This window comes from Merops nubicus, unplaced genomic scaffold (genome assembly GCF_000691845.1).
Source record: "Merops nubicus isolate BGI_N331 unplaced genomic scaffold, ASM69184v1 scaffold35590, whole genome shotgun sequence".
In the NCBI taxonomy this organism is placed as follows: Eukaryota; Metazoa; Chordata; class Aves; order Coraciiformes; family Meropidae; genus Merops; species Merops nubicus.
The window spans coordinates 6,583-16,768 of record NW_008584137.1 but is presented as its reverse complement, the minus strand read 5'-3'; the positions used below and the strand labels follow the sequence as shown (position 1 = coordinate 16,768).

Sequence of the window (10,186 nt, the reverse complement as noted above, 5' to 3'; positions counted from 1 at the left end):
GCCCGGCTCCGCTCTGCGGGCACAGCGCCCGGGGGGCCTCGCCCCCACCCCGGGGTGGTTTTCTCGTGCCGCTGCTGTCCTCACGCCTGGAGGAACTGGGACAACCCGAGAGTTAAAACAACCCCAGGGTTAGCCAGGAGAATTTGGGGGCTGTGGCCTGAGTATAGGATGGGTCTTGCTACCTCCAGATGTGACCACGGGCCAGTTGTCCTGGGCCTGAGCAAGGGGTGCTCAGCCTGCACAATTTTGGGTAGCCTGAGAGGCCTGAGGACATGTCACCTGCGAGGGTCACCCCCTTGCAACGTCTGTACAGCAGCTTCCCCCTCTACAGAGAAATGGGGGTGATGCTGAAGCTCTGGAGTGCTGCTGGAAGGAGCTGCCGTGTTGCAGAGGGACCTCAGACAGGCTCTCTGTGTGTGGTGCTTTCCAGGCACCCTGGTGAGCCCAGCTCTGAGGAATTCAGCCTCCAAGCTCCACTGACCTGCCCTCTGTGAACAGGAGGAGAAGCACTGTCAGCCCTGGCACGTGGGGGTGGTGAGAGTAATGTCACACTGCCTCCTGCACAAACAACAGAAGTAGGCAGGCAGAAGAGAAATAAAGGCAGGGCTTGGAGGACTTCAGAGGCTCTTTAATAAGAGCTTTCCAAATGGCAAGGCCCCATGTTAAATGCCAGCTGGATGTGTCAGCCTGGGGGCCAGGCCAGTTTTTGAACTCTTGTAAAGCAAGGTCTGTGTGAGTGTCTGTGCTCCAGACTTTGAAGAAGCCATTTAGAATCTGCCCTCTGCTGCTACGTGCAGCTGTGGGTTTGATTCCAAGGAGTTTTCTGTGGCCTGTCCTTCAGCAGGCTTTCATTGCAGGTTCTGGACCATTGAGTTCATTTGACCTAATTTGAACTCTGTTTTTTTTTTTTTCCCTTAGTATCTCCCTGGAGGAATCCAACCTCACTGCCCCACTGACTGCCTGGAAATACTGGCTCAGCTACACTTCTGCCCCTGGTGCCTACCCTGTCTCAGCCTAGCCTGGCAGGAGGAGAAAAGCAGCAGACAGGCTACAGCAAATTTTTTTTGTGCTTTGCTGAACTAATTGTTCCTTGACCAGGAGAACAGGATGGATGGAAAGAGGTGTTACCAAGTTACAGATCCAGCAGTTCCATCAGGGTCCAAACCTCTTCTCTAAAGAGAAGTTCCAGCATCGAAGAGGTTGAGAAGCAAATGCTCCAGTCAGCCAGAATGGAAGGAGACAATGGTCCCAGTCTGCAGCTCCAGCAGCTCCCACTGGCCACAGCAGCAGTTTCTGTGCAGCCACACACTGACTCCTTTTCCTACAAGGTCAGATTCCTACCCTAGTCTAGCCCTAGAAGGCTGTAACTATTTGAGTAAGCTGATAACACTGCTGTGTTTTGGGTACTTTTTTGCAGAAAGTGCATTATCCTGCCTGGAGCCCCAGGATGAGGGTTATGTGCTGTGTATAAGCAGTGAGAGAGAGAGGAAGAGAAATTCTGTCTTGAAGAGGTAGACAAAGTGAGGAAAAGACTGGCAGCAAAAATGTGTGGATGTCTAAAGGTGGTTAGGGGTGATAAATTCTGCTAGGTGCCTTCTCAGACTCAGCCCTCCATCAGCAGTGGAGAGCAGATCCTCTGGTGTGCTCTGGATTCAGGGGCTTGAATTTGAGGTGGGTGGGCCATGCAGAGAGCCTGGGCTGGGATGTGCTCTGCAGTTCCTCATTCTGCTGGGAACAGAGCTGTTCCCAGGTCCATTTCCTCTGAATCCTTCACTCTGAAGGTGCTCAGAAAATTGCAGCAAGAAGGACTTTTTGCACTGGAAAACCCTTTTTTTCCACAGTCCAGGTGTGTGATAAAAGTTGCCCAGACTGGCAGTGGCTTGCAGCAGTAGGCTGTGCTGAGCTGGCTGTGCTCAGCGCGGGCTCCACCTGGGATCACACAGGGATCTTCTTCTGCCAGCCTCACTGCCTGTGGTGGGAAGGCCTCTCCCGTGGGTTTGGATGAAGCCACTTGGGTGAATCTTATTTTCATACATCCTGATAAAGACATTTTTGTTCCACTGCTAAGAACTTGAAATCTTGAAGTCCTTGTCTTACTATGCAAGAGAAAATCAAGACTAGTGTGTTTGCTGTCAAGGGAGGAATACCAAGGTGAGCTTGGTTATCCCAAATCCACCAGAGTAAACACCAGCCTCTATCTCAGACCATCACTGAAATGAAAAGTGCTAATGACACCTAATGAGCTTCAGACAGTTGTTGGAAGAATACAAATGCTAAATGGCCTGGCTTAGCCTCGGGCTCTGCTCTTCACTCCTAATGTGCATTTCCTTTATGACTCAGCCTGCTTTACATCCTTTTTTATTTCAGATTCTGCCTTCAGACCGTGAGAATTATTGCTGAGCTGGGAATGCTAATGTAGAAGGGGCTGGGAGCTGCTAGGAGCTGCTACTAGTTGCCTTTTACTGTGGAATAACTGGTTCATATAAAAAGCAGCATAAAACCTGTGATAAATGGGCTAAATTACCTACTGAACCAGCAGATGATGGATGTGGAGAAGAGCAGAATGTGGCCTGCAGAACACAGAGGGTCCTGATCCACACTCTGCTGAATTCCAGGGCAACAAACAACCTCACAAACCCCTCAGTTTTTAAAGAGGAGGATGATGGTGTTGAGCTTTATCTTCTTCCCCTCTGAGAGACTGCAAAGGATGCAAATACACACACACTAATTCTCTTGCAGAAAGTCTGTTAAGGAAGGATTATAGTTCACCCGAGTTTCACAGATTTGGAACATAGCCACAGGGAACTTACCTGGATTGCCCTAGAAAGGGAGGAAGGTAAACAGAGAATTTATTGACAGGTGATCTAGGAACTGTTTTAAAAGCTCCAACTTCATTTAGGGTCCAGTGACTAAATTTAATACCTGTGCATTTCCTTTGTTCTTACAGGAGAACTTGATTGGTGCATTACTAGCTATTTTTGGGCATCTTGTTATCAGCATTGCACTCAACCTCCAGGTGAGTATGGTGAAGCAAATATTCCTCTTGCCTGGAGCATCCTGCCTTGAAAAGCATCAAGCATGCCATAGCTGCTTTGCCTTTCTTTTCCTTTCTAGAAATACAGCCACATCCGGCTGGCAGGTTCCAAAGACCCCAGAGCCTACTTCAAAACCAAGACCTGGTGGTGTGGCCTGTTCCTGCTGCTGCTGGGAGAACTGGGAGTGTTTTCCTCTTATGCCTTTGCTCCTCTTTCACTGATTGTGCCCCTCAGTGCAGTGTCTGTTATAGGTAAGGGGGGAAAAGACAATGGCTGCACAATTCCCAGTGTGTTCCAGGGTGAGGTTGCCCATCTGGAATCACTGGACTGAGACAGAACTCACTGTTTATCTCTCTTTTTTTTTTTTAAATAGCTAGTGCAATCATAGGAATTATATTTATTAAAGAAAAATGGAAGCCCAAGGATTTTTTGAGTAAGTTCCTCAGTTCTTTTTCATTGTTCCTCTCAGTTTACAAGCCATTCAACCCACAGTGTGGCCTCTGAAGAGTCAGAGGGTTGACAGGATCTCCCTTAGCTGTAGTACCTCTGAAGAAATGAGCTTGTTAAAAATGGGTGGGTTTGATCTGTTTTTCTGACGTGTCCCAAATGATCTGAATCTCAGACATTAGAAATTCTCCCATTTGTGTGCTGTGGGCAGTGCCAGGCAGAGTAAGCCCCAGATACAGATCTTGTACCTCCCCTTTGTTTAGCAGATGCTGCCTGCTGTGAACTCTTCAGCTCGCAGCACACGCATTGCCCAAGGTTTATTTGGTGCTAATGCTTTAAGCAGGGCATGAAGGGTGGAGGAATGAGTCAGCAGTGGAATGTGCATGGTCATTAGTGGTCACCATGCACGTGTGACAGCAGTTCTGTGCATCCACACTAACCCACTAACTGTGTCCTCTCTCTCTTTGTGTCCTTTGGCCGCCGAAGGGCGTTATGTTTTGTCCTTTGTAGGCTGTGGTTTGGCAATTATTGGAACTTACCTGCTGATAACATTTGGACCTAACAGTCATGAGAAGATGACAGGAGAAAATATCACTAGGCATTTAGTGAGCTGGCCATTTCTGTTGTACATGGTAAGGTGGCCCATAAAATGGGGGGCAGTTTTGTGCTATACACCTGAGTGGGAGTTTCGTTTCAAGCATCATTTTTCCTCCTGGTTACCAGCAACATTCCATGTACTTGCTAATGAGCCTGTGCCAGCTTTTCCCACTGTCACCTGCATGCACAGTTGGGAACTCTCCCATTCTTTCTCTGAATTATCCTGTTAGGACTTAAATGCCATTAACTGAGAAGTTTTAAAATAGCTTGTTCTCTCCCTGTCAGCTCCAGCCTGTGGCAGGGACACTGATGGCAGCTGAGAGCATCAGCATCCAAATACTGTCTGCATCCAGGCTTTTCCCAGACTGACTTTCTCTGGAGCCATCAATCTTGTTGAAAATCTTATGGAATCTGTCAGGTTTTAATGGAGCCGTTTGGCTGTTGAATAAGATGTGTGCTCCAGGGATCCCTTAATGGAACCTCTTCAAGGCAAGCAGGCTGAGCTCTCTGATGGAATGCCCAGGCAGGATTATTTGATCTGGTGCTTTACCATGAATATAACATTGAAAGCAACCCATGTTTCCTGTTCTGCAACAAGCTATTGAATATCTCATCTAATTAGAATCTAACATTGTGCTAGATGTGTTCTGCCATAGTTTGGGATCCTCATTTCCCTTTCATTGGCCCTTTTGTATAAGTCTAATGTTTGACTGGCTCAGAATCCCATTTGCTGCCAACCCCATATACCCCACATTTCTAAATATTCTCTCTCTTTTGTAGCTCGTGGAGATCATCATATTCTGCCTGCTACTGTATTTTTACAAGGAGAAAAATGCAAACTACATTGTAGTCATTCTTCTGCTGGTAGCTTTGCTGGGTGAGTTGATATGGACTTGTAAGATCTTCTAACTCTGACTTGCAACAGTCAACTGCAATAAATTGAAGCATCTAAAGCATATAGGGCATTATATTGACCTAGTTAATGTCATAAAGTGCACTGATCTACTCCAGAAATGTTACTGCAAAATAGATGAACTAATATCTAGCAGTGATGTTTAGGATCTTTGCAAATGACCTTTAAACAATTAAAAAGCATTTCCCATGAGGATGAATAATCTACCCAATGCAGAAAGTTATTTATGCAATGTAATGTGTAATATTTAATTAAATACATTAAGAATGTAATAATTAAGAAAATTAATTTATTGAAGAATATTTAATGCACAGTTATTTACTGTTGTTCTTAATTTTAATCTGTGCATACAAAGCATGGGACAGTATCTTGTCCATTCTGTGGCTATGGTGATTTGGTGGATGAAAAGGAGGATTTGACCTAAAAGAATCTTGGCTCTGGGAAGATCTGCTGTGTGGCTAAGGCATAATAAATACTCTGCCTTGCCAGTGTGCCCCTGTTTAAGCTGAGAGAGCCTCTGGGCATGAGGACAGGTGATGCTTTTGGTATTTTACAGTGACTTTGCCAGGTTTTCACTTGTACCTTTTTCCACATTAACTTGTGTTGGTTTGTTTGGTTTTTTTTTTAAGAAACTGTGACCAATTAAACTTAAAAAAGGGTGAATAATAGCAAGGCAGTGGTGCAGTCTGACATGCTGCTGAATCTGTCACAGTCCTCAATGTTTGCTGTTTATGCAGCTTCAATTGCTGCCTTTTTTTTTCTTTTTTGAACTATTTGGGGCTGGATTTCAGTCACTGCTGCCTCAGAGGCCGTGTGAATTACAGCCAAGGCAACCATCCTGACTCTAAGTGGCTCTGACATGTTCTTTCAGGAAATGAGGAGGAAGAGGATTGTTTCTGATTCTTGCTTTGAAAACTTCCTTAGCTTTGTTCACCAAGCCAGTATGGCATCAGAAATGAAAATTTGTATCCTATCATCATGTGATTGCACAACATTGTTTAAATATTAAAAAAAACCCATACCCAAACATAAAACCATTTTAAAATAAGGACTGCTCCCAGTCCTGTAGAGAAGGGAACCATGATACAGAGAGGTTAAGGGACTTGCTGCACATGTTCATGTCCATGTTCACAGGCTCCATGACCGTGGTGACAGTGAAGGCTGTGGCAGGCATGATTGTTGTCTCCATACAAGGGAACCTGCAGCTGGACTACCCCATATTTTACATCATGCTGGTGTGCATGATTGCCACAGCCATCTTCCAGGCAACGTAAGTCACTCACTCTTATTTTGTCTGTAATGGTGCTGGTTTTAGGGGATTAGTAATTAGTGGGCTGTTCGTTATCCATTCCAAGAATGCTGATTAAACTGTAGGAGAAGAATTATCCATTCTCTCCTGTGACCTGTCCTCAAATCCATGTCACAGGGGCCTGGGATAGTGCTGTTCTTTGCTTTTCCATGTAGTGACACTGCCAAGTAGCTCTAATCCCAGATTTATACAGCATTCCAGTATTTGCAAAGCAATACTGGGAATGAAGTGCTGGCAAATCAAACACAGTATCTGTGCAGTGGTTAAAATCAAAGTGTGCAATCAGTGCTGTTGATGATGTGTCTATTTTTCCCCCCCTCTGTTCTTGTAATAACCTAAAAAGCCAGTAGCAGCAGGGATAAAAAACTATCCAAAATGAGAGTGACATTCTGACCCTAAGGTCAGTGGCAGTAATTTCACTGCCTTTAGTTGGTACAGCCACAAGAATCACTCTTCTGTCCTTTATATGAATTCTAGGGATGCTGCTGCAGGTTTAGAGAGAACGAGAATAAAGTTCCTCAAATTTATCCCTCACTTTTGAAAGGTGTTACTAAAAAGGACACCTATACTACTCCATGGTAATCATTATACAATATGAGTAGCCTTCCCAAACCCAGCCCTGCTGCCTGTGACTGTGTTGCAGGTTTTTGGCTCAAGCCTCCCAGCTCTACGACTCCTCACAGATCGCCAGCGTCGGCTACATCCTGTCCACAACAGCTGCAATCACTGCAGGTAACAGGGCCTCCCACAGCAGGGCAAGAGGTCAGGAAATAACCCTCACACCAAGAGCTGTATGTATTGGTTTGAGGTCAAGTGTTTGTATCCAGCTGTAGTTGGAGAGATCCATTTGGGTTTGTCACTCAGACTTCAGAAGCACCATCCCGTTTACGTGGTGGCCGCTGCTGGGGGGTGAGAATTGGCCCAGCAGTGTTTGCTTTGCAGCCCCCTGCCTCAGCACAGGGAGATGTGGGCTGGTTGCTGTGCTGCTGTGCAGGTTTACCTGCATCTTGATAAGTTACACCAGTATAACCATTTTGGTAGTGAAATTCTAAAAGATTTGTCAATAAACTGTGTTCAAGTAGAAACCAGGCCACCTTTTGCTATTTTAAGATGATTAAAAAAACAAAGGTGCTGACTATAAAACTAGAAATTGTACATGATTTGCTTTCTGGAGGGATAAGTGATAGGGATTTTGTGCTAATTGCTCATGTAAGCTGGGAAGAAAGAAGTTATGAATTATTTCCTTTTCAAGGAGCAACTTTTTACTTGGACTTCACTGGCGAAGATGTTCTCCATATATGTATGTTTGCACTTGGGTAAGTGTTTAAAGTTTCTTTGATAGAAATCTGGAAAGTGTTGCTTCATAATGAGGAAAATTTTTCAAATACATGTGTATCTCTATCCATATCTATATTTAGATATATTTTGGGGCTGTCTTGCAGAGGAGGACAAACCAAAGCACCTTCTCTGTTAGAGCAGATGATGGCCCATGGAGCTCAGTGTCCTGTCTGAGACAATGGGTGCTCTAGAGGAATTGTGTAACACTGGGCTACATGTAATTATACCACTTTAAACACTAAATCCATTACTGGGATGTGCTGGGGATCAGCTTGAATGTTGAAGCATATGGATTGTTTTTCAAGCCACCTGCTCATGAATCTAGAAGACTTGCAGGAAAAACAAAAAAAAACCCCAAGAAAAACCATTTCTAGGGAATCTACTTCAGGTTTTGCACCAAGCCTTCACTGAAAGCTTGACAGGGCTTCACTGGACTGTGACAGGGCTTCTGGGGTCCTGCTTCTGGGGCATGGGCACTCACACAGTGCAGATACAATCAGTAAAATGTTTGCTGTGTAACTCAGTATTTAGTCCTGGCTGTCTTAATGTGATTAGCTTTCCATAATCAGGGGACATCTGAAATGTCTTTCAGATTAGCACAGAAAAAAAAAATAAAACAATTGGGAGATTAATGTTATGAACTGTGCCTTTCTCTGTCAACACCCTGTAAAAGCCAAGATTGACAGTTGTTAGTGTGTTTACCTCTGGGAAACCTTTCAAAGGTCAGGCTGCTAAATCCTGGAATTTCATCAAAGAAAACCAAATTTTCATGTGCTTCCTGTTAGTTAAGGTTATTGATTAATTAATGTGAAAACTTCTCCCTGCATTTTGATAAAGAGAAGGTGAAATTGTTCTCATTGTTTGGTGGATTTCAGTACTATTGAAGAGGGTTATTCAGCTGAGACAGTTCCCTGTAATTCTGACTTGACAGTTCTTTCATTTCCAGTTCAGAATTCTTTATGGTGCTACCTGATAGGCACTTGGCAGAAGCAACATGCAGTGTAACCTCTTCTCCCTCTCACAGTTATTTCAGTAGATCTTGTTTCCTTTCCAGGTGCCTCATAGCATTTCTAGGTGTCTTTCTGATCACAAGAAATAGGAAGAAGTCTGTACCCTTTGAACCTTACATATCAATGGATGCTATGCCAGGTAACAGCAAAGCTACAGTGGTTTATTGTTTAAGTGTTTGGCTTCACAGTGAGAGCTTTAGGTTCTGTGAAGTATCTGGATCTATCAGGTGACTGTTGTGTTCTAGATTTTCCTTCTCCTGTTTGCTTGCCCCTTGTGAGGGGTATGTCTGTGTTTTGTGGGGAGCAGAGAAGGGTTCGTGTGCCACTTGAATGCCACTTACACTGGGTCCTCTGGCACCAGGGGGGAATGCTGTGTTTGGTCAGAACAGCCTTGTCCAGCTGGCTGCTCTCTGGGAAGATGAACTAGTTTTGAGCATGTTTTTGGGACTGGGCTTGGTCTTCATCCAGCAGGGAGAACTGATTTTTGGGGAAGGCTGAGGTATGTTGCAAGAGGTAGAGGCCGGGGCAGCAGAAATTTCTGTTGGGAAGTGCAGCTAAACTGTCTTTCTGGTGAGCTGCAGGGAAGACAAATTGGTGTACAGCACTTGATGAATAACTGACTGCCATCCCTCATTCCCTTGAAGCTTATTTCTCCATTAGTTGCTGAGCAGAAAAACATTATGTCTTTCATTTAACACTCGAGGAACTGATGAGCCGTGTATCACAAACACTGAGACTATAATGTGCTGATCTAACAGAGAGCAGGAAGAATGCATGTCTGGTCCTAGGCATTTCATCTCTGCCTTTGCTCTTTCTAGGCATGCAGAACATGCACGACAAAGGGATTGCAGTTCAGCCTGACCTCAAAGCTTCTTTTTCCTACGGTGCCCTCGAGAACAACGACAGCATGCCCGAAATTTACACTCCAGCGACGCTGCCCATCGTGCAGGAGCAGCACGGGTCCAGAGCAGCTGCTGCTCCACCCTACCGTGTGCTGGAGCACAGCAAAAAGGAGTGAGTGACCTCTAAGGAACCCACTGGAATCATCAGAAGTATGACCTTTATTTATTTACCCTTAAAACATAAGCAAGTGTAAAGCCAACCTTGGTACAGTTTAAAGCTCGTCTCGAACGTAACTTTCAAGGCTGATGATGAAAAGAAAACAACTCTTCATAGTTGTGAAGTTGCTCAGTGAGGAGTAAATCCCAGTTTTCCATGGAAGGCTGCTGCCTGGATGTGGGGAGTGAGTATCCTGGCAGTGTGGAACTCATGAGCTGGCAGGTGCTGTGAGAACCCAGAGCTCTGTGAGGAGAAGTGACTGTGCAGCTTTCAGTCCTGCTGGGAGCGGCTCTATCTCCAAACAGAAGTTTCCAGGGGTTGCTCACAGAGCAAGGAGGGCAGGGTTTCACCTCTGATGGATTTCCAGAAAAGCTGTAAATCCTCCTGTGTCTAGCATGACCACCAAACTACCTTAACATGGCAATAAAATATTGTTTTCAAGCGCTAACACTGAAACTTCATGTGTCTTTAGAGCAGC

The 10,186-nt window shown here is 45.0% G+C and overlaps 1 protein-coding gene across 1 annotated transcript; it reads left to right on the top strand.

Annotated features, from left to right (window-relative positions):
- The first annotated feature begins 1,229 nt into the window (after nt 1-1,229).
- NIPAL3 (NIPA-like domain containing 3) lies at nt 1,230-9,667 on the top strand. The gene is made up of 11 exons (XM_008943193.1): nt 1,230-1,328; nt 2,948-3,016; nt 3,115-3,286; nt 3,409-3,468; nt 3,969-4,114; nt 4,860-4,956; nt 6,127-6,262; nt 6,945-7,033; nt 7,554-7,617; nt 8,694-8,788; nt 9,468-9,667. The coding sequence occupies exons 1-11, from the start codon at nt 1,230-1,232 to the stop codon at nt 9,665-9,667; spliced, it is 1,227 nt and encodes a 408-aa protein (XP_008941441.1).
- Nucleotides 9,668-10,186: the final 519 nt, after the last annotated feature.

What these genes read in the sequence shown, in the direction of transcription:
- NIPAL3 (XM_008943193.1), top strand. Translation starts at nt 1,230, where the DNA reads ATGGAAGGAGACAATGGTCCCAGTCTGCAGCTCCAGCAGCTCCCACTG. An exon ending in CTGACTCCTTTTCCTACAAG is followed by an intron (nt 1,329 to 2,947) that starts GTCAGATTCCTA and finishes TTGTTCTTACAG; the next exon opens with GAGAACTTGATTGGTGCATT. An exon ending in AACAGCTGCAATCACTGCAG is followed by an intron (nt 7,034 to 7,553) that starts GTAACAGGGCCT and finishes TTCCTTTTCAAG; the next exon opens with GAGCAACTTTTTACTTGGAC.